This window comes from Piliocolobus tephrosceles, chromosome 8 (assembly GCF_002776525.5).
Source record: "Piliocolobus tephrosceles isolate RC106 chromosome 8, ASM277652v3, whole genome shotgun sequence".
Classification (NCBI taxonomy): Eukaryota; Metazoa; Chordata; class Mammalia; order Primates; family Cercopithecidae; genus Piliocolobus; species Piliocolobus tephrosceles.
Window position 1 is genome coordinate 114,079,525 of NC_045441.1, and position 25,145 is coordinate 114,104,669.

Consider the following 25,145-nt stretch of genomic DNA (forward strand, 5'->3'; position numbering starts at 1 on the left):
AAAAGTATAAAATTCCTGGTGACCCTTAGCTTAAGGCAACAGCTTGCTATACATTCTAGCTTGACACTTTCATGTGTTTTAGAAAATGAAAATGATGTACAAATCTTATTAATCTCAATGGCAAAGACAATTCCTTTCAGCTTTAATTCAGTGAAATTCTTGTTGAATTAGTTTTCCTTCAAGGAGCAAATGGCCAAGAGTTTACAGTGGAACATTTTGTTGTGGTGGCGATTTTTTTTTTTTTTTTTTTTTTTTTGGAGATGGAGTTTCGCTCTTGTTGTCCAGGCTGGAGTGCAAAGGTGTGATCTCTGCTCACCACAACCACTATCTCCCAGGTTCAAGTGAGTCTCCTGCCTCAGCCTCCTAAGTAACTGGGATTACAGGCATGCGCCACCATGCCCAGCTAATTTTTGTACTTCTAGTAGAGACAGGGTTTCTCCATGTTGGTGAGGTTGGCCTCGAACTCCCGTTCTCGGGTGATCTGCACGCCTTGGCCTCCCAAAGTGCTGGGATTACAGGCATGAGCCACTGCGCCCGGCTGGCGATTGTTTTAAAAAGACCATTGGCAGACCTGATCAATTTAGTGTAAATTGCTACACAGTGATAAGAGCAATTGCTTCAAACTCATATTTTAACCTATAGTTTTTAATTTTTCATTTTAAAATGCTTTCAAACTTAAGGAAAATTGTAAAAACAATACAAAGACCTTCTGTATAATCTTCACCAAGATTCACCAATTGTTAACATTTTTGCACATTTATCATTGTCACCGTGTCTGTCTTTATCTGTCTCTCAACATGTAAATATTATTGAATCATTTGAGAATAACTACCAGACATTATGCCTCCTTTTCTCTAAATCCTCCAGTATGTATTTGAAAAGAAGACATTTTATTGACATAATTACAGGTAATTTTCAACATTAGAACATTTAACTGATTTATTACTATAATCAAATTAACAAACATTACTCAAAATTCTACAATTGTCCTCAAAATGTTCTTCGTAGCATTTATTTTGTTTTCAAGTCTAAGATCCAATTCTGGATCATATATTACATTTAATTCTCATGTCTCTTTAGACTTCTTTAATGTAAAATAAATTCTCAGTTTTTCTTTATCTTTCACGACACTGATATATTTGCACAGCTATTTACTATGTAGAATAAACACCAAATTGGGTGTGTCTGGTTGTTCTTCAGGCTCAGGTTTAGCTTATGCATTTTTGGCAGGAATAATGCATACGTGATACTGTGTGCTTCTCAGTGCATCACATCAAGGGGCATACAAAGTGAGTGTTTCTATTACTGTAGACCTAAACTTTATTCAGCTGGTAAAGGTGGTGTCCAATCACTTCTCTACTAAAAACTTACCGTTTCCGCCTTGCATTTAATAAGAATATACTAGAGAAAATGTAAATATCTTATTTTTTATCATATATCTTGATAGTTTAGAATCCACAGATTCATAACTAACTCAACAATGACTATCATGGTTACAAAATGGTGACTTTTTTTTTTAATTTCATCATCCCTTTCATATTTGTTATTTTACTTTAAGAAAGATATTTCCACTTAACCCCATATATTTTATTTTTCCTTTATCATCATCAACATGGGCTCATGCATTCCTGCTTTACTCAATTAGTATTAATCCTATTTGTTTTGATGCTCAAATGTTCCCAGATTAGACATGTTCTATCCTAAGCCATTTGACCAGTTTCATCATTAACTGAGAACCTCCTTACTTTCTAGTACTACAAGGTTACTCCATACTAATTTTGTAATTCCCTTGTTCTAGTTCTGAAATCTGCTGTTTCACCAAGAGCTCCTTGACAAATATTATTTATAAACCAAAATCTGTGCACTAGGTTTGCTTATGGCAACTGGAGTGCTGTTGCCTCTATGCCTTTTCATGGAGAGAGAGGTAGGGTATATATGAACACACATTCATACTGACACATACACACACACACACACACACACACACACACCCTTATAATATAAATGAAAGTGTATGTATGTGAATATATATGTATCATACATATACACAGCTACATCTATTTCTGTATTTACCTAGGAAAACATGAGTACATAATGGCACCTCCAATTACAACACAACATTAAAAGCATTCATCAGTCCTTTTACCATTCATATTTGTATCTTCTTCCTCCACTTTGAGAAATTAAAATTTAATAAATTTGTGTTTAAAAATATTTTTCTGAAAATTGTATTAGCTGATGTAACAAAAGGAGGAAGTACTTGATAGACACACTATCATTACTAACATTAAATTAAAATTTTGAGGCATATTGCAAGGAGCTCCTTTACGGTACTGTTTAATGCATCATGTGACAGGATAACTCTTCATGTAACAGTTTAAAGATACATGTCTTTACATTGCATGTAACTCTAACAGAGATACATGACTTAAAATACATCATGTATTTAATGCTTAAAATATATATCTGTTTTAAACATTAAGTTTGCTAGAGATATATGACTTAAAATATGCAATGCAAAGACTCGTATCTTTATGTGTTCCGTTTTGTGCCAATGGGACACGGTAGAAGAAGAAAGTTAAATACGGACATATTTTAGCTTTAAAGGATATGTGTTCTACTATTAGAAAGAAATGGATTCGTTGGTAAGTGTAGAGGCAGACTTTATTACGCTCACTACTGTGCCCATATAAAAAACGATGCATGGTCTTACTTGTAGCAGATAGTTGTTGACATCTTTCTACCTCATACAATGATACTGATCCAGAGCCTACAAAAAGGAAAAGGCAAAAGAATTAAGCCCATTACAACTTCAACGTAGGACTGAAAACAATGGAGCGTTGCTGAGAGAAACTGAAGAAAATATAAATGAATAGTGAGATCTGTCACATTCATGATTTAAAAGGCTCAATATTAAGATATCAATTATCTCCAAATTAATCTGTAGATTCAGTACAATCCTTTCAAAATAGCAGAGACTGGGGTGGGCACAGTGGCTCACACCTATAATCCCAACACTTCGGGAGACTGAGGTGGGTTGATCACTTGAGGTCAGGCATTAGAGACCAGCCTGGTCAACATGGTTAAATCCCTTCTCTACTATAAATACAGAAATTAGCCAAGTGCAGTGCAGATGCCTATAATTCCAGCTACTCAGGAGGCTGAGGCATGAGAATCGCTTGAACCTAGGAGGCGAAGGATGCAGTGAGCTCAGACTGTGCCATTGCACTCCAGCCTGGGCAAGAGAACAAGACTCTGCCTCAAAACAACAACAACAAATAAATAGCAGAGGCTTTACTGTAGAAATTGCAAAGCAGATGCTATCACTTATGTGGAAGTGCAGAAAATCTAGAATATTAAATAACATTTTATAAAATAAGAACAAAGTTGGAGAACAATGTACATAACTTCAAGACTTTCTATAAACTTACAGTAATTCCCTAAGACAACATGGTACTGGCATGAGGACTGAAAAATAGATCAACTGAATTAAATTAAATAGAGAGCCTGGAAATAAACCCACATTTACATTGTATTTTGATTTTTTACTAAAGCAGCAAAGCAATGCAAGGAGAATGCAAAAGGTGATGCAATAATCGAAAATTTAGTATGGGGAAAATGCATACTTCACACTATACTAGTAAGCATTGAATGGGAAGACTAGACATAAGCCACATTTATACTCGCTTGACTTTTGACAAAGACATTGAAGTCATCTAACAAGAAAAAGGAAACAAATAATGCCATAACAACTAGAAATTCCTATCTAAAGAAAATATGTCTACCACATATCATGTGGCATTAAAAAGGAAAAAACTAGTGATATATGCAACAATGTGATTAAATCTCAAAAACATATAGTATGTACAAAAAGGATACATATGATTCAATTTTTTCAAAGCTCTAGAACTGCAAATCTAGAGGGATTTGGGTTACACGTTTATATATTAGTCAAAACTCATGGAGTGGTTCATCAAATGGAAAGTTGTCCATTTCACTGCTAATTTTACCTCAAAAACAAAAAACTAAATAACTACTCAACTCTAGCTAATTATGTTCATGCCACGGTGTTTAGAAAATGTACTTATGTCTCCAACTTACTTTGAGATGTGCAAAAAACATAAATTAATGAATGAAGAGGCATATAAGCCAGGCGCGGTGGCTCACACCTGTAATCCCTAACTTTGGGAGGCTGAGGAGGGTGGATTACCTAAGGTCAGGAGTTCGAGACCAGCCTGGCCAACATGGTGAAACCTTGTCTCTACTAAAAATACAAAAATTAGCTGGGCATGGTGGCAGGCACCTGTTATCCCAGCTACTTGAGAGGCTGAGGCAGGAGAAGCTTGAACTCAGGAGGCAGAGGCTGCAGTGAGCTGATATTGTGCCACTGACCTCCAGCATGGAGGACGAAGGAAGATTCCATCTCAAAAGAAAAAAAAAAAAAGAGGCATATAGAAATAAACGCACATGTGATGGAGCAAACAAAGTAAAATAGTTATTGGAGAGTCTAGCTGGTAGGTATGTGAGTATTCATTGTACAACTGTTTTAACTCTACCATGTATGAAAGTCTTTATTATGTTGAAAAAATACAGTGTAGAGGAAATAAAAGGGGAGATGGATAAAATAGTAAACTTATGAAATTTAATAGAATGATCAAACGAACATCAAAAATAGGACTTTAACAAGAAAGCAAAAGTAGTAGTCATAGCATTAAGGTTACAAAATGCTTTCTAAAAAGAAGAATTTAAAATTTTAAAAATCTATATTTTGTAATCACTTTAGCTTACACTCTATTATACATAACAGTACATTATGTTTTTATAATTTATTTTATAAAGCATTACACACAAACATATCCTCAGTATTGCTAATAAGTGGTATAAAAATCCAAGTGAAGAGGACTTGAATGAACATCTCAAGCTGGCATGGTATAATTTCAATAAATCTAATTTAGTAATTAATATTGGCCATTACAACATGAGATGGAAACAATGGCAGAAACCATAAAAGTAGTCAAATAAGAAAATGTGTAAAACATACATGGTTGCCCACAAACTGACAAAAATATAATTCAACAGAAAATCAGATAAAGGGTAAGAGCAAATAACCTGAGGAAGAGGGAATTTAAAACGTTCGTAAATATATAATAAGATTTTCAAGTTTCCAAGTAGTCAGGAAAATTAAGTAAGAAAACGCGTTTCACCTCCTGAACTGTCAAAAATTACATATAATGTTAACTTCCAATATTGTGAAGGTGTGAGGAAAGTACATTCTTCTATACTGCTATTTGGATATAAATTCCTATGACCTTTGGTAAATAATCGGGCAGCATCTATTAAAAGACATGCACACCCTTAGATATATCAACCTCACTTTTAGGAGTTTGTTGTGGAGAAGTACAAACATGAAGTACGTATATTCAAGGATGTTTATTAAAGTATTATTTATAACAGCAGAAAACTGGTAACGATCTCAACATCTATTAAATGAAAAATGAAAAATGGAACATTATTATTATGCAACTATAATGAATTTGAGTCATATGAATTAGCCCAGAAAAAAAGATCTATAATATATTGTTGAAGAAAGCAACTATTTATTATAGTGTGATTTCATTTTGGTAAAAATTTAAGAAAAAGAGAAGAGTCATATTGTTTATATATAGGTATATATGTTTGTATAAAGATGAAGTGATCGAAGGAATCACACTAAACTGTTAAATCTTACCTCAGGGAGTAGGGAATAAAGGCATAGTGAAAGGTATTCAACTAGGTATTATAACACCTATTACAATGTACTTTAAAACTAATGAAAGAATAATTCTAAAAGGAAAAAGAGATTGTGAAAACTATAATTACAAATTATATTGTCTCTAAGTGATTGTTATTTGAACTAAATCGGTTTCCTCATGGTAGTTCAAGTAATCATATACTAGGCCACAATGTTATCACGAAGGTGTTAGCATTTTAAAATAAGGAGAATTTTAAAACAGAGAGAATGAAGAAAAGAAATGTAAAGTATATACAAAAAAATCAAAAAGCCTGCATTTGAATCTGTCTTGCTTTGTCATCAGTTAACAGCTAACTAACTGTGGACAAACTATATGATATCCATCCATCAAAGCCTCAGTTTCCCATTGTTAAAAGGAGACAGAATAATTCATCTCATAGGAGTGCTGTTAGAATTAAATAATAATGCGGCCGGGTGCGGTGGCCCATGCCTGTAATCCCAGCACTTTGGGAGGCCAAGGCAGGTGGATCATGAGGTCAGGAGATTGAGACCATCCTGGCTAACATGGTGAAACCCTGTCTCTACTAAAAATAAAAAAAAAAAATTTAGCTGGGTGTGGTGGCGGGTGTCTGTAGTCCCAGCTTCTATCAGGAGGCTGAGGCAGGAGAATGGCATGAACCCAGGAGGCGGAGCTTGCAGTGAGCGGAGATCGCGCCACCTCACTCCAGCCTGGGTGACACAGCAAAACTCCATCTCAAAAAACAAACAAACAAACAAACAAACAAACAAAAGAATTAAATAATAATGCCTGCAGGCACTTACATGCCTAACAAGAAATGTATGTTAATTTTCATGCTTATCATTATTGGGATGGAAGGAGAATAAATCTCATAAAATGATTCTTTGGATCACAGCAGGGTAGGAGTTAGGTAGAAAATAAAACAAAACAAAAACAAAAAAATGTGACCTAGATTCCAGGTCCCAAAATGCAGATGTAGAGATTCAGACAGGCCAGGCGTGGTGGCTCACACCTGTAATTCCAGAATTTTGGGAGGCTAAGGCAGGAGGACTGCTTGAGACCAGGAGACCAGGAGGTTGAGACAAGCCTGGACAATATATAGTGAGATCCTGTTTCTACAAAAAATAAAAAATTAAAAGAGTAAAAAAAGCCAGGAGTGTTGGCATGTGCAGGACTACAAGTCCTTGCTACTCAGGAGGCTGAGGTGGGAGGATATCACTTGAGCCCAGGAGTTTGAAGCTGCAGTGAGCTATGATCCTGCTACTGCAATCCAGCATGGTCGCCAGAGCAAGACAATGTTTCTTAAACAAACAAAAACTCAGAAATTAAGACAAAGTGGTAAAGGAAAAAACAATGCACACTGAAAGCTTTCAAGTTCAGATTTGACTAGTCATCTATTCAAGTAGACAATATTAGGACATCCACTGTTCGTTAATATTTTGTATTTAGATACCTGCTTAATTCAATAAAGACTAGAAACTATGTATACATCTAACATGTATGAGCAAAAAGTATTTAGGCTATGTGAAATAAGTGGCAAAAACAATCTTTGTTCTCTTTAAAAACTGACAAGCAAAATAGTTGTCTACGAAATCAATACAGATTTTCTTGTGAATACAAACACGTCATGTATATATCATAATCAAGTAATCACTACCACCCAATTTGAAAATGTAATTACATAATTTAGGAAGAAACCATGTTTACTTTTTGGTATAGGACACAGATAAAGATTTTAGTATGTTCCTTTACTACATGAAAGTTTTAATAAGGGAGACAAAGAAAAGACATTAAAAATAATTATGTTGATAAAGCTATTTTATTTAGCAAGAACTAAACTGTCAATGTTAAAGGTTGTCCTTACTTGGAAAGCTGTCATCAGGTTCTGATTGACAGATAACATCTGAATGCTGATTGGCTGTCAAATTTGCAGATTCTAAATCCCTATAATTGAAAGAATACAATTTCAAATTGCATAAAACAAAGTCAATATAGTAAATTTAGCTGTACCCACAAAATCCAGAAATTCATTGAAATTATATATAAAATTTTGTGAATATAAACATTCTTCAGTAAAGGATCTGTTGCTTTCATCAGATTTTCTGAGGGTTCAACTTAAAAAGCTGAGTTTAGAAAGATACAAGTGAAACAGGGCAATGACGAAATAATACAAACAAAAATAAACTGGGAATTTAACAGATGCCATTCTGGGTCAGAACAATCTAACTCTAGATTCAAGAAGCTAAATACTGTGTTGCTATATATGGTAATGATATTAAAATCAGTGAAACTGATATAAAAGTAATAAACAGAAGCTAATATAAAGTCACGCTGATTTCAATGAATTAAAATTTAGACAAAATTTATTTAAATTTACTGAACAGTATGTTTTCTCTTTGAAGATATGAAGATTTTTTAAATTTCTAGAATATTGACCAAAATGCTTCTGCACACAGTACTCACTAGGAATACCTTGGGAAAAAGAGATCTAAATATATAGCAGGTTTAAGATACTATTGACTTTCTGGCACGTGTAAAAGTTTTAAAAATGTTTTTAAAAAGTTTAAAAGGGAGTGATACACCAAAACATGTGTTATCTATTTAATCAGTGGCACTTCAGAAATATATTATTTTCATGAAAGAATTAAATATTTTTGGAATCTTAGATATGTATCAAATTTTCTAAACTTTAGCTAAGGTCTAGTTTCCACTGTATGTTGCTGTACTTGCAGAGTGCAGTAAATGACAGAAAAGAAGCAAGAGTGTAAAAGCCAGATTCTAACAGTTGGAAAACTTCAACTATAACCCTGGCTCTGCTACTACTTAGCTATATGAGCCTATAATCACTTGATTTGTTTCATTCGGCTCATCTGTTTAAAAACATGGCGAACGGCACAAAAGGCTAGGGAACCTATCAGAAACCCCAGAAACAATATTATCTTAGAAATCGGCTTAATCAATACCTTATTTACATTTTCTAAAAATTAAAAGCTTACTTTTTCAGTTGATCCACATCAGAGTTACTTTCTGGCAAGACCCTGATTCCCCGACCATAACTGGTACCTCCATGAAGATGAAACTCTAAACTTAACATTGTCTGATTCTCTGAATTCATTGATTGAAGTTTGGTATGAAGGCTATAGATTCTAAGAAAGCTTCCAACCTAAAAATAGATCATTTGTTATTTAGAAAGCGGGGAAAATAAAACTTTAATAACCAATATGGGGCAATGAGGGCACTGACCAATCAGGAAATATACTAAAGTATCTGCAAAGTATGCTACACAAGTATGGCTGAGTAACAGCTGCATGGAAACTGTATCAAAACTAAATATATGGACATGTGCATGCCTACGCATGTATGCACACACATACATATACACACACATTCAACTGTAAGAGATATTTTCATTTCAGACATATTAAAATGTGAAAAAAAACTGTTTTAGCATCAATAAAATATAATGGTTAAGAAACCCATTACTTAAATGGAATTCAAGCCCTCTATTTGACTAAGGTTTCTGAAAATGCCTTGCTTTAACCAGTTTAAGGCTTAATTAAATATGATCCCTAAGATACTGTCATTATGAGAATACTAAGAAGAAATTTTAAATGTGGCACTATCAAAAAATAATAAACATCTTCCATCTTACAAGTTCTATGGAAAGAAAACTTTTGCATTTGTCCCTGCACCACCACAGTGTGAAACACTCTGTGAGTTCAAACATGAGTTATCAGAGTTTTGAAATAAATGTTCTATAGTTAATCTCAGATGTTTTGCTAAACTTAGTCTACAAATGTCTTTAATTATAGACCACTGAGATTTTTCTTTTAATGGAGATGTCAAATGAGAGAGATGCAGAATGCTATTCAAAGATATTGACACCTACCTAAAAGAAGCTATATAACCTAAATCACATTTATATTTATGAAGAAAGATTTAGAAGCAAAAGGAGTTACAAACAAGGAAATTTAATTCATTTGTATAAAAATAGCACTCCTGACTACTGGGTGACTACAGGGATACCACTTTTTTTTCCCCCCACAAGTTCAGGATTGAATAACAGACATCTTAAATAACAAAAAAAAGTAATATAGGTTAAATATTATTTATCTGAAATACTTGAAACCAGAAGTGTTTCAGATTTCAGATGTTTATGGATTTTGGAATATCTGTATATACATAATGAAGTATCTTATGGATAAGACCCAAGTCTAAACATGAAATTCATTTATGTTTCACATATATGTCATACACATAACCTGAAGGTAATTTTCTATAATATTTTCAACTATTTTGTGCATGGCACAAAGTTTTTGTACACTGAATAACTGGAAAGCAAAGGGGTCACTATCTTATACTGGCAGTCAAAAAGGTTTGCATTAAGAATTCTGGACTTTTAGATCATGGAGGCTCAATCCCATAAAGGGAAACATTTAAAAAAAAAAAAAAAAAAAAAGATGAGTAGCAAATCAACTTTCCAATTCTGCTTATTGTAGCTTCTCTTAATTTTATGTCCCCTCATTACTCTTTATTTCTGATGGAGGATATCAGTAAAGGAAGTAAGGAGAAAACCCACTCTCTCAGGTGCTACTCCTTCATTCCTAAGGATCTTTTTTCCCATCCAATCATGGGTTTTATGAGGAGCAGATAAGATACAAGCCTTTTCTTTGACCTCTTTTGCTGACATCTGTATCACAGCTAGGGAGTAGTATAAAGAAAGTTAAAGAAGAAAAGCACAAAAAGAAAAAACTAATTTTCCTCATAGTCTTCAAAGGAGATATTGGAAAAAACATAAAAATTTCTAGTTTTATCTCATTCTTTTTGACTTATTTTGTGATTCTTTTAAAATATGTGTGTATATACGTATATATAAATATATTAGTATAGCACGTGTATGTATGATCTACAAAGGATTTGAAAGAAGGCCTAAACATATGAAGAAAGACATTCATATACAAAAAATTTTGATACTACAAAAATGATAATTTCCTCCAAATTAAATATTAAATTCTATGCAATTCAATCAAAATTCCCAGAATCTTTCAAGCTATTCCAAAAATGTATACAAAAGAGACTAGTCAAATCAATTTTAAAGAATATGAGAGGGGCGCTTTACCCTATCAAAAAATACATAAAGAAAAAGGATAATAAACATAGGTGTACATACAAACCTACATATGGAGACAAAGAGAGGGACTTGGGGAGCAAAAAAAAACAAAAACAAAAACAAACAAACAAAAAAAAAAAAAACGAGAGCAGGCAGGGGCTCAAAGGTTTGAAGTGTAGAGTTTTATTTCCTAAAACTTAAAAGTGCCTGAAATAAATGTGGCAAAACATTTAAAAATAAGGTGAACACGTGGGTGTTTATTATACTATCTTGTCTACTACAGTATTTTTTAAATAACAAAATTTTGAGGCCAAGACACAAGTTATTCACATAAAGATAAGTTGTTATTATCAAAAATTCCTTATGGAGGCAGCATTGTATTTTTTTAAAAGCTTCACTAAAAATACTACGAAATGTGCCAGATGCTCTATTATAAAAAACAAGTATTGGTTAATCTTGTCAGTATTAAGATTCCAAAAATACAAATGAAACATCAACCAAAAAATTATAAAAACATAGTTTAAAAAATGATGATAGATGTCTATTTAAATACAGAAACAGTAAAAAAAAAAAAAAAAAAAGTAAAGTAAATATGGCTAGTACGAAAAAACTATCCCTTTAGAAATAATCAACCGATTCCTCATAAACTGTCAAAAATTTCTCTTTAGGTTTATTATTTTTAATTCCCTGAATATGTCAAAATAGCCAATCAAATCACAGTTGTTGAACTATTGAAGGCCAAAACATAATTATGACCATGTATATTTTATAATTAACAATTGTCTCTGGTTAAGAGTAGGGATTTAGAAAGTAAAGCTTTAGTTTCTAGAAAAAATATTTGAAATCTCAGTTTACGTGACTTGATCTGTGTACAATGTTTAAGGGAATGACATAACAAAAAGTGAGATTCAGAAAATAGTTAAGGGCAATTCAAATTCTAAAATGTATTGCTTATAGATGTTGATTGTATTATATCCTATAATTGCATTATACTGTCCTCTTTATTAAAATAAAAACACATTTTTTCCTGCTCCTATACAACAAAAGTCTTTCGCATTGGTTCCAGGTATTTTTATATAAAAATGTAATTTTAAACAGTTGTCTTGAAAGTACCAAGAAGAATTCATTTATATCAATGTCATGTGAGTGAAGAGTTCCTAAATCAAGAAGAAATGTTACAGAGGTTGTCAGAAAACAAATAAATGTGATGTCAATGTGTGGTAAATAAAAATCTAAAGTTATGTACACAGAGAAAAATCATTTTCATTTTTATATTGCATTGCAGACAAGTAATATAATGCCATGATATCTTTACAGAAAACACAGTGTCATATATTTTTCTTAATTATGTGTGCTCATATCACCCTCTAGTGGGCAAAATAAAGCAGACCATAAAAAAGGAAAAAAGAATCTGAAAAAAAATCCACAGCATTCACAGATTCATTCATTCAGCAGCAGCTCTTACTTACTTCATCCTCACTACAGGGAAAGCACTGTGATAGGTGCTGTTCAGGACTAAGATAAGAAAAGCAGGCCGGGCGCGGTGGCTCAAGCCTGTAATCCCAGCACTTTGGGAGGCCCAGACGGGCGGATCACGAGGTCAGGGGATCGAGACCCTCCTGGCTAACAGGGTGAAACCCCGTCTCTACTAAAAATACAAAAAACTAGCCGGGCGAGGTGGCGGGCGCCTGTAGTCCCAGCTACTCCGGAGGCTGAGGCAGGAGAATGGCGTGAACCCGGGAGGCGGAGCTTGCAGTGAGCTGAGATCCGGCCACTGCACTCCAGTCTGGGCGACAGAACGAGACTCCGTCTCAAAAAAAAAAAAAAAAAGAAAGAAAGAAAGAATAGGGAAAGAGAAGAGAGTTAAATGGCAAAGGAAGGTATGTAGAGTATGGAACTAAGGTGAATCTAAAATGTAAATTCATTTTGTTTATGAAAGAACTATATGAAAAAACCTCCAGAACTGAACTAATCATTATATTTAATTTTGAAATAAACTAATAAATGTAGATAATATCTTTCAGGGAAATAACGTCAAAAATATATCCTCAACAGTCAGTGTTTTCTGATATGTCACAGAGGTATGTGCATGCATATATACACACTTACAGAAGACAAAATACAGTCACTATTTTCCTGGATCCTGGATTTAATCTAATTTATTGATTTGAATTGGGTAAACTTGTTTTTTTGTTTGTTTGTTTTTGTTTTTTATGTAACCCAGAACAGTGTTGATAGTGAACTTATTTGTAATACAATGTAGAATGGACATATTTGCTACTCCATGGCCACTCATTTATAAAGGGAAATTGGGCACTGAAATTCAGGTCTTCACTCTTCTTTTAACTTCCTGTAAGTAGACTAGAAGATATTTGTGATGTAGATCCCTTCCATTTAATGCTTTAAAGGATTAGCTCTGCAAAGAGACATTGTGGATTCAAACACTGGCTTCATCCAGATAGGGACAGGAGGCAGGGAAATTCTAGGTAGAAGAGGGCAGATCCCCAGCAAGGACCCTGCTCTCAAGCTGAAAAGCCTGATACCACAGCCCAAAGTCAGAACTTACATCCCTGTTTTCCTGCTCAAATGCTGCCTTTTCCAAAACTACCCATGGCCCACCCCACCTGCCATCCTGTGCCCATAAAAACCCCAGGCTCAGCCAGCAGAGGGAAGAGAGGCAGCTGGCCATCAGAGACTATGGCTGGATGTCAGAGAGAAGCAGCTTGACTTCAGAGGGACAGCCTGATGGTGTAACTGGGGAGAAGAATCTGGCCCTAGAGGGCTAGACTTCAGGGTAAGACTACCTTCCTGCTCCATCCCCTTTTCACCTCCCCTTTCCACTGAGCCACTTTCACCAGTAATAAAATCCCCTGCATTTACCATCTTCAATTTATTCTTCAGACCTCATTCCTCCCAGATGCTAGACAAGAGCTCAGGTGCCGCAAGTGTGGTGTGAAAGGCAGTCACAGTTACCCTCCACTGAGTTGTTAACACGTCAGCTGTCCACGGACAGCAGAGCTAAAACAGTACTGTAACACTTCCTCTGGGGCTTCAGGGGTCACCAGCACCCTCTCAGATGCTGCTGTAGGGCCAGTACAGAGTTTGCTTCTGCCCGTGCCCAAAAGCCCTTGCCTGGCTCCTGCACCTGTTCACCTGCATGCTCCCACTCCTGTGGTATCAGTGAGTGGAGCTCTCCTCTGCCAGCACTGAAGTGGCTGGCTAGTTCCAGCACCCATGCACTCCAGTTCCTGCCTGTGAAGGGGTCAGGGAAATACCCTGCTTCAATCCAACTAGCTGTGGAATCTTGAACCACAGATTCAACCTCTGAGTGCCTCATTTCACATTTGTAGAATGAGATGACTATCATCACCTATCTTATCAGAGAGTATCAAATGCATATGAAATGCCTAGAAAAGGTTACTCTTATTACTGTATTATTATTTATCATACCATTCTTTACTACAAAAAGTACTTTCAAATAAAAGATACAATAGAGAAAAAAAATTTCCTACAATTTTTAATAGTTAAGTACTGCCATATCTAAACTGTGCACCTTAATGTATTTCAAAAGAAAGCATGCAAATTCTATAAATTACACACTATATACACATTCCCAATTTACAATATACATTAGAGGTAATTGAACAATTTGTTAAACTAATGAACAAAAAGTTATCAGCTACATTCTATCAAACCAGTTTATCAAGCTTAGTCTTTAAGTTAGCAATATTTTATATAGCATTTGTCATTCTAAAGCAGTATTATCTCACACGACAAAACTTTTCTGTACTATTTTCACAGTAAAATTATGTATAACTTTAAGATACTTAAGAAAGATTATTTTAAAAATTGCTCTAATGCATTAAATTTATCTTTTAATAATTTATTGTAACATAAATTTTACAACTTAAAAATCAAATAAATAAATATAATTTCTAGACTGTATCACCTATACATGTAACCATATATAAAAAATTTACATGAGCAAAAATCACTATAATTTATAAAAACATAAAATATTTTCCTACTCAACATCACCTTCAGAGATCTTGCCACATGAACATGGTTATCGTAGACTAAAATATCTATTGTCAGATTTTGTAGCCGATGGATGTGACTTAAATCACCTTCAAGAACAAGGTCTTGTATTAAGACTCTCCAAGATGGAAATGGCGTCCTGGTGCCATCCCACACCTGCCATAAGAGAGCAGAGTAGTTTCGTGATCCTTTCGAAGAAATGCTTGTGCTAAAAAGTTTTTTCCTGGTAATAGTACTTAAAAGTAATTAAACGTATGCCTCTGAATATTGGCACTATTTTAAATATGACATTATTTTCTGATTCTAAAGGAACTACATATGAAATACGGGTAATGTGGAAAATGTAGAAGAATGTAAAGAAGAAAGAGTCACACTGCCATAAGCCTAGACTAAACATTCCTGAGTCAAGTGTTTTTATACAATAAAAACAAACCAAAATAGTCTTGAAAAACACTCATATGTATTAAAACATTTTTGCATATAAATACAACTAGTAAAATTACGAATGTTCTAAAAATTATAAAAGTAATACATTTCTTTGACATTAATCAAATTATTTCTATGAGATTCAGTCTCATTTCTATTTATTTTTTTGTTTTGTTTTTTAAATTATTATTATTATTATTATTATACTTTAAGTTCTAGGGTACATGTGCATAACGTGCAGGTTTGTTACATATGTATACTTGTGCCATGTTGGTGTGCTGCACCCATCAACCCGTCAGCACCCATCAACCCATCATTTACATCAGGTATAACTCCCAATGCAATCCCTCCCCCCTCCCCCCTCCCCATGATAGGCCCCAGTGTGTGATGTTCCCCTTCCCGAGTCCAAGTGATCTCATTGTTCAGTTCCCACCTATGAGTGAGAACATGCAGTGTTTGATTTTCTGTTCTTGTGATAGTTTGCTAAGAATGATGGTTTCCAGCTGCATCCATGTCCCTACAACTCATTTTTAAATTAGTTGTAAAGCATTATTCTGATGTTTCCATACAAAGAAGTAAATGTTGTAAATTTGAATAATTTCCTTTATATGATGATTTTCTGGTTCACATTATGCTTTTTGTTCTCCAAACCATATTACAGATGAGACATACAAACTACCTACCAGCTCTGGCTATAAATGACGCCTGGTTATTTATTTAAAAAAAAAAAAAAACATAAAACAAAACACAAAAGATAAGGCTGCACCAATACTGTAGATATTAAAACAAATAGAATATATACACTTAGAGAAAATTCAATTTGAGAGTACCGCTCAGAAAAATAATTCATATAATATTAACAGAATAGAGAAAAATGTGGAATGATGCCAGATCAACAAATTTATTGAATTATATTTAATGTAAATGATTGGTGCACCATGGCTACTGAAAAATTAACATGAATGCACTGTGGTTAGTAAAAAAGGTACCAACATTAACATTGTGCCCAGGTTGAGATGGAAAATGATTACACTATTTCGTATGTAACCAGACATTATTTTGAGTAATGTCTAGCTCCTCTGTTTTTAAAAAATAAAATTTAAAAATTATTTCTGATACATAAGAAAATCAATGTATGGAAAAAAAATCACTCATAATTCTATTTCCCAGAGACGAAAACAGTAAAATGTTGCTTTATAGGCCTCCCAATATATTTTTCTATGTACATATACATTTTTAGCATGTAAATGAAACTACAGTAATCACTAAATAGACTATCATGAAATTCTATCTCAACAAGTACATGTCTATAATGTCATTTTATGGTTACAAAGTATTTTATGGTAACATTTACAATGTTATTTTATGGTCATCCTACATAAATAGTGTACACAATTTTCTACTGTTAGTATTGGGGCTTTTTCTAATTTTTCTACTGTATTCTCATTTTTTATACTGTAAGAAAGATAAATATATCCTTTTAAGTGCACCTTTATAAATATTTTAAATTATTTCCTTAAGATAATGAAAATAAAATTGCTAAGTTGAAGGGTACAAAAATAGTTTTGAGGTTACTTTTAAATTGTCATAAGAAAGGTTTTTACAAATTCTTTCCATTTTTTAAATTACACTTTAAGTTTTGGGATACATGTGCAGAATGTGCAGGTTTGTTACACAGGTATACATGTGCCATGGTGGCTTGCTGCACCCATCAACCCATCATCTATAATAGGTATTTCTCCTAATGCTATCTCTCCCCTAGCCCCCTACCCCGCAACAGGCCCTGGTGTGTGATGTTCCCCTCCCTGTCTCCATGTGTTCTCATTGTTCAACTCCCAGTTATGAGTGAGAACATGCAGTGTTTGGTTTTCCGTTTTTGTGTTAATTGGCTGAGAATGATGGTTTCTAGCTTCATCCATGTCCCTGCAAAGGATAAGAACTGATCCTTTTTTGGCTGCATAGTATTTCATGGTGTATATGTGACACATTTTCTTAATCCAGTCTATCATTCATGGGCATTTGGGTTCATTCCAAGTCTTTGCTACTGTGAATAGTGCTGCAATAAACATACAATGTGCATGTGGCTTTATAGCAGAATGATTTATAATCCTTTGGGTATATACCCAGTAATGGGATTGCAGTGTCAAATGGTATTTCTGGTTCTAGATCCTTGAGGAACTACCACACTATCTTCCACAATGGTTGAACTAATTTACACTCCCACCAACAGTGTAAAAGCGTTCCCATTTCTCCACATCCTCTCCAGCACCTGTTGTTTCCTGACTTTTTAATGACTGCCATTCTAACTGGTGTGAGGTGGTATCTCATTGTGATTTTGATTTGCATTTCTGTAATGACCAGTGATTATGAACTTTTTTTCATATGTCTGTTAGCCGCACAAAGGTGGTCTTTTGAGGAGTGTCTGTTCATATTCTTCGCCTACATTTTAATGGGGTTGTTTTTTTCTTGTAAATTAGTTTAAGCTCCCTGTAGATTCTGGATATTAGCCCTTTGAAAGATGGAGAGATTGCAAAAATGTTCTCCCATTCTGTAGGTTGCCTGTTCACTCTGATGATAGTTTCTTTCACTGTGCAGAAGCTCTTTAACTTAACTAGATCCATTTGTCAATTTTGGCTCTTGTTGTCATTGCTCTTGGTGTTTTAGTCATGAAGTCTTTGCCCATGCCTATGTCCTGAATGGTACTGCCTAGGTTTTCTTCTAGGGTTTTTATAGTTTTAGGGCTTATGTTTAAGTCTTTAACCCATCGTGAGTTAATTTTTGTATAAGGTGTAATGAAGGGGTCCAGTTTCAGTTTTCTGCATATGGCTAGCCAGTTTTCCCAACACCATTTTATTAAATAGGGAATCCTTTCCCCATTGCTTGTTTTTGTCAGGTTTGTCAAAGATCAGATGATTGTAGACGTGTGGCGTTATTTCTGAGGCCTCTGTTGTGTTCCATTGGTCTATATATCTGTTTTGGTAGCAGTACAATGCTTTTTTGGTTACTGTAGCCTTGTAGTATAGGTTGAAGCCAGGCAGCGTGATGCCTCTAGCTTTGTTTTTTTGCTTAGGATTGTCTTGGGTATATGGGCTCTTGGGCTCTTTATTGACTTTTCAGTGTTATATTTTAAACTAACACTTACATGACAGTTGTTTTCACTTGTCCAAAAAAGTTATCTATTACAATGGGATGCAGGTATATGTTTTGTTTCTGTAGAGAGAAAATGTAGACTCAACTATTTCGGCTAAAATTTGGCACATTTTATCTTAGAATTTAAGAATTTTCTAAAAACACAGTCAAAAGATAGAATATTCCTCACTGCACAGTAGTAGAGTCCTTGTCATAGGAAGTGTTCAGTTGTAGCAAATGCTCATTTGTTAAGAACATCACTTTTGCCAGAGAGTATGACTGGCTGACCTAAGATTCATTCTAACTTTGTTTGATTTTATATTGCTTTTGTTTCAGCTTTATCATATTTGACTTATTTAACTTTCTGTATGGCATATATTTACAACTTTCTCATAGTATTCCACGTGTATACGAATGTGCTATTTTCAACTGCTGGAATTTTATATTTTATTCAATGATTGCTAACTTCTCTGTTCTTTAATATGGGCAAGGTATAAATGATAATACTAAACCCCAAGACTTGTCCAAGTGCCACTGCACTCCATTTCCTGCCCTATTATTCCAAAGAGTGTATAGAGAAATAACCATAGGAGCAGGCCCGAAGAGGCATTTGTTTAAATGTATCCTCCATAGGATGTCCAGGTAAGAAAAACAGACATTCAGCTTCTCCAGAAGTTATTCTCTAAACTGGGATAGGTGTAAACAGAGATTTGATGGGTCTTAAGTTACTTTATCTTGCTGATTTAAAAGCAAAACACAGTAATACAAAATGCTTCAAAACTATCCACAGTATGACTATGAAGTAGGCAGTGAAAGACATAAGAAGAGAACCCAACATCAATGGGACAAAAAAGTAAATAAATGAGAGGGAAGGTGATCTTGACAGGGAAACAGAAATATTCATGTATAGGACTATAAACTATGAAATAATAGAAAACAAGTCTACATATTATTACTACTAAAATTAAAAAATGCAAAAGTCACACTATATTTAACATGTAGATCTCATAACACTGGAAGGAAAGTGTAAAACAGGAAGGAAAGTTAAAATTTTAGAGCGGTACAAGAGTAGAGCTGCATGAATATCAAAGCTCATCAAAAACAGTTAAAATTTAAGTTCCTAATATAATACACAGTATGTATATTTGTCTCATCAGAAAGCTGAAACATAAGCTCTTTACAGACATGTAAGTGGTGCTAACTTATAATTCCCAGTATTAAAAAATATGTACCTTTAGAAGAAATGATGCTCCGTCCACTTCTGCTTTGCCCAAGAGCTGACAAGTCAGGTCAAAATACTGCATTGGCTGCACATCACACAATTTTAGTAATGTCCAAGATGGTGACATATGAGTAGATGCCCAAACACGTAAGGTTTCTACCATTTTGTGGTCCTCAGTAGTGAAATTAAAATACTTGCTTGAAGTGCGAGGTATGATAGGGGCTCCCAAAGTTCCCTCAAATGTCAAAGATGCAAAGCCAGAGCTGGTGATACCCTGAGTCTCCTTTTTATATACTTGAATCTAAGAAAGTAGGGCAAAGTAGAAAAGAGATACAAATAAAATAGCTTACTGATGCAGAATCTATGAACTGAAGAAATTGGAAAGATTATCAATTTTGCCAGCATAATTAGGAGAAGGCATTTTTTAAAAACTATTTTTTATTTAATTAGCATATGAAATTCTACTCTCATGTGCTGGTGCTACACTAAGATACATAAGTATCATGGACACTGTGAATATTTTTTAAAGAGTTAGATGGTGGTCTCCCTAATCCTATCAAGCTTGCAGTGTTACATTTTATTTATTAGTTTTTTTGTTAAGGTGTAATTTATACAAAGAAAAAGGATCATAAATGACAGTGACTTATGAATATTACAGAGAAGACTAGAACACTTGAAATATGAGAATATAAAGTGAATAAAATGAAGCTCAGGCTAGGGTTTAATCAGAGTGACTGAGAGCACTGAGATATGCCATAAGCTCTTTTGCTTTCTGAATTTGGGGGCTGTTATCAGAGGCACATATATTTATATTGCTATATCTTCATGAAGAGACCCCTTTGTCTTTATGAAAAGCTCCTTTCAAAACTTTCTCATAGTAATACAGTTATTTCATTTCCCTTATGTTTACTTAGTACATTTTTTTTTTACAGCTTTAGTTCTAACTTGTTTAGGTCTTCATATTTAAAGTTCACTTCTTGTAGGTAGCATATATTTGTTTCCTGATTTTTTTTTGTTCAATCCATCTTTCCCTTGCAAATGGAAATTAGTCCATTCGCAGAAAGGCAGTTATTAACATGGCCGTATTTGAGTCTACTATCTTGTTTTCCTTTTTTTCCATGCTTCTTGCTTTTTAGCTTCTTTGCTTTTTTAAAACTTTTTTTTTTTCTTTCTATTGTTCCTTTCTTGTTTTCCTTTTGGAATTCTTATTAGTGCTCCACTTCCTTCTTCTTGGCTATGAATAAATCTTTAACTTTTCAATGTCTACCTGGAAATCAATATTGTTCTACTATGTACTTTATACTTTCCATTTCATACTTGCCACTTCCTATTTTATGCATTCTACTTCACAAATACAACTTTTCACTGGTAGAATTCCATTCACTCATCCCACCCATCCTTTGTGTTACTGTTGTAGTATTTTTTCTACATATTTTATAATCTCCACCATGTAATATTACTGGTTTTACTTTAAATAGGCATTTATCTTGTAATTAAATTATGGAAAGAAATAAAAACATTGTGTTTATATATTTACTATTTTTTCCTTCATTTTTTGTATTTTTGTCACTTCTTAACTATCCAGCTTCTAGTTGCTAGCATTCCTCTTTGGCCTGAATATCATTCTTTTGCATTAATGCTATGCAGATATGCTGGCCATGGACTATCTCATTTTTCCTTTATATAAAATGTTTATTTCACTCTCATTCCTGAAGAACGTATTTGCTGGATATAAAATTCTGTGTGAACCAATTTTTTTCTATCACCACGTACAAATTATTTCTTTGTTCTCTGGGTGTCATTGTCTCTGGTAAAAAGTGAAAGATGACTGGTATCATTGTTCTCCGACAATGCTTCATTTATTCTCCAGTTGATTTCAAGATTTTTCTCTTTTTCAATTGTTTCACTATCTTTTGTTTGGATGTGTTTTTCTTTGTGCATACCCTGTATAAAGTACATTTAAATCTTTGTTTTTCCTCAAATTTGGGGAAAATCTGGTCCTTATTTCTATAAATATTTTATTTCCCTTCACCCGCTCTCCTCTTGCATCCTAAATTACATGTAACATTTGATATTGTTCCATAGGTCCTTAGGGTCTATTAATTTTTATTTAATCCTTGTTCTTCAGATTAGGTAGCTTCTAATGATTTGTCATCAATTTAACTTATATCTGATCTTAGCCCATCCAGTAGATTTTTCTTTTCATTTGTTCTTTTCAGTTCCTGAATCTTCTCTGCTGAAATTTATCTTTTCACATTCATTTAACATCTTCCTCTAATTCACTGAATGTATTTTTGCTTAATTCCTTTTTTAAAATTATTTAATTTATTTATTTATTTATTTATTTATTTATTTATTTATTTATTTATTTGAGAAGGGTCTCATTCTGTCACTCAGGCTGTAATGCAGTGGTGTAATAATATTTCACTGCAGCCATGACCTCCCGGGCTCAAGGGATCTTCCCACCTCCACTTAATTCTTTGAAAGTCTGTATAATCTGTGCTTTAAAGTTTTGTTTAATAAAGACAACATTTGGGCTACCATGGAGTTGGTCTGGAATGTCTATGCTTTCTTTTTTCTTGACTAGGGGTAACACTTTCTTGTTTTCGTGTCTAGTATATCTTTTTTCTTTACTAGACATCATAGATGCTATACTGTAAAGACTGAATTATGTTGGCTTCTTCTGACAAACACTGATTTTTGTTCTTGCTGGCCACTGAGTTGTTGTCTGGTCATCTTAAACTCATGAATGCTTGTTTTTATGCTTTGTTAGGGTGATCTGTGGAAAGCCCATGACGTTTCCCAAAGTCTTCTACATTGATGGGACTCATCCGGCAAACTCTCTGTGAAGTCTTCTCCGTAGAACTTGTTTTAGGCTTTGACAAAACATGTGTATAATAGGCCTTACTGTAAGATGTGGTCCTTTGTGAGGTGAGCTACTTTAGGGGGCTGAAATCTTTGTATTGCCTCAGCTGAATGTCCAAGGTGTTAAATAGGTATTAATAAGGTTATTTGTCCCTATCTTGGACTTCCAGCACCCCATTACTAGACCTTTAGTATCTGCTTCATGTTCAACCACAGTTCAAACACATAGCAGCTTTTGTAATCCTTAAGTAGTTCTACCCTGCCCTGTGCAGCCTGGCTTTCAACCAAGTATTCAAGTCCACCCCAACCCTGGTGGACTTTTAGACATCCCCTTCTGTATAGCTCTTTCCTCTCTGGTTTCTTGTTGTGAAAATTCCAGTTTTCAGATGCCTTGAACTTTGACTTTAGCTATATCAGGACCACAGTTCGAACTTCAGCTTACTGTGCAGTGGTTGAGAAAATGTCTGTAGGCAGGGATGTGGTCATCATGGGGCTCACTTTAAAAGTTTCCCTTCACTCTCTGATCATAGCTACCCATTGTCCGATGCCTAAAAACCACTTGCCTCATACGTTTTATGGGTCTTCGTGGCAGCAGGGCTAGTCAAGTATCAGTTAATTTCTCATAATGTAGAAGTTCACTCTGCAGATTCTAACTATACTTGCCTACAACTGATCTATTACCTAACTTACACTTTTAAATGGATTCTACTTGATGTATATGCTGCTTCTCTTTTATACTCCAATGTCTGATTGATTCTTGGTTCTGTGATCATCATTGTTATCACCAATTCCATGCTCACTAGTGTATACTATTTACCAAAGCTTGCCTCTGCTGATTATCATAGTAAAACAGAACCAACTTCCAGCTTAGGTGTGTTGGTAGCTTTCACGAATCATTTATGAGCAGGTCCTCTTTGCTTGAGATTCAAAATATACCTTAATTAGTCTACTTCTATTTCCACCACCACTGTAGTCTAAGGCATCCTCATTTCATGTCTGTTAACTGAAATAGTCTTCTAAAGAATATCTTTGCCTTCATGCTTGTTCTTCAACAACCCATCTGTTATCCACATGTTACTGAGTGATTTTCAAAATTTTAACCAATCATTTCATGTGCACATTTAAAACCCTCTCATGACTTCTCATTATACCTAGAGTAAAATCTAAATAACTTACCTACTACAATTTCATCTCGTAACACCTCCCCCATAGCTGACTAGGATCCATGCTAGTCTTCTTTCTGTTTCTCCAATACCATGTTCATTCCTATTATAGGGCCTTGGCACCTATAGTGTCATCTGGTGGAAAACATTTTCCCTCAAATCTCAATAGGACTTCTCATTATCATCATTTGGGTCTCAATTCTTATGTCTCCTCATTAGAAAGGTCTTTCATGATTTTGCCTTTATTTATTTATTTATTTATTTATTTATTTATTTATTTATTATTTTTGAGATGGAGTCTCACTCTGTCGGCCAGGCTGGAGTGCAGTGGTGCGATCTCGGCTCACTGCAACCTCTGCCTCCCAGGTTCAAGCATTTCTCCTACCTCAGCCTCCCGAGTAGCTGTGACTACAAGCACCCACCACCACACCTGGCTAATATTTGTATTTTTAGTAGAGACAGTGTTTCACCATACTGGCCAGGCTGGTCTCGAACTCCTGACCTTGCAATCCTCCTGCCTAGACCTCCCAAAGTGCTGGGATTACAGGTGTGAGCCACTGCGCCTGGTTGCTTTATTTTCTTTATAGCAACTATCACTACTTGAAATTACTTTGATTTATATGTTTACTTTTATATTGTCTGCTTCTTTGCATTTAAACAGAAGCCTATACAAAAAAAAAAAAAAAAAAAAAAAAACAGTAAATATTTGCTGGAAAAAAGAAGAGTAGATCTTGACTCTTGTTTTATATATATTTTTGCCATGAGCTATGATCTTCAAATTGCAATAAGAAAAACAAGAAAAAACAAATTCTAGCTGTTTTATGTATATTTTCACTATGAATTATGATCTTCAAACCGCAATAAGTAAAACAAGAAAAAATAAATTTTGATATCTAAAACAGATGTCTGTACTTAGAATGACCTTGCTCAACTAAAGAAAACAGGGCTATTCAAACAAAACTAGCAAACTGTCAACATAAAGAGTGTAAGGAAGCACTAGTAGCCCTAAATATGAACATTTCATGAAAACAGAGAAACAACTTTATAGAAAAATATAGTAACCCTAAATCTATACAGCAGCCTTAAAATATATAAAACACAAAATTAAATAAGAAGGCTTAAACCCCATTAACATTGCTTTAAATTATTAAGCAAAATCGATAGAGCTAAAAGAAACAGGTAAATCCTCTATCATAGTAGTCTTTAAAACACAGTTTTCAATAGCTGATAAAATAAGTAGATAAGAAGTAAAAAATGACATTGACCATATGGTAGAATATAAAGTAAGCATTCACAAATTTCAAAATACTAAACATTTCAGAGTATGTTTCCTGACCACAATAAACAATAGTGAAAAAAGGTAACTATTAAATGATTTAAATAAATGTAAAAAACAAACAATAATCCTATGGAATTAGATTGAATATAACTCTCTCTATATA

The 25,145-nt window shown here is 34.2% G+C and overlaps 1 protein-coding gene across 7 annotated transcripts in view; it reads right to left on the bottom strand.

Moving 5' to 3' along the window:
• Nucleotides 1–25,145, bottom strand: part of POT1 (protection of telomeres 1) — a 99,674-nt gene that overhangs the window by 21,276 nt on the left and 53,253 nt on the right. For 5 of the 7 annotated variants that reach the window (XM_026454377.2, XM_026454376.2, XM_026454382.1 and 2 more), the window contains 5 exons: nt 19,686–19,976; nt 14,899–15,054; nt 8,747–8,913; nt 7,615–7,694; nt 2,714–2,770 (listed from right to left, as the gene is read on the bottom strand). In XM_026454377.2, coding sequence (XP_026310162.1) covers nt 2,714–2,770; nt 7,615–7,694; nt 8,747–8,913; nt 14,899–15,054; nt 19,686–19,976 — 751 coding nt within the window. The remainder of the gene's footprint in view (nt 1–2,713; nt 2,771–7,614; nt 7,695–8,746; nt 8,914–14,898; nt 15,055–19,685; nt 19,977–25,145) is intronic. The other 2 variants (XM_026454381.2, XM_026454380.2) reach the window with 2 other exon arrangements.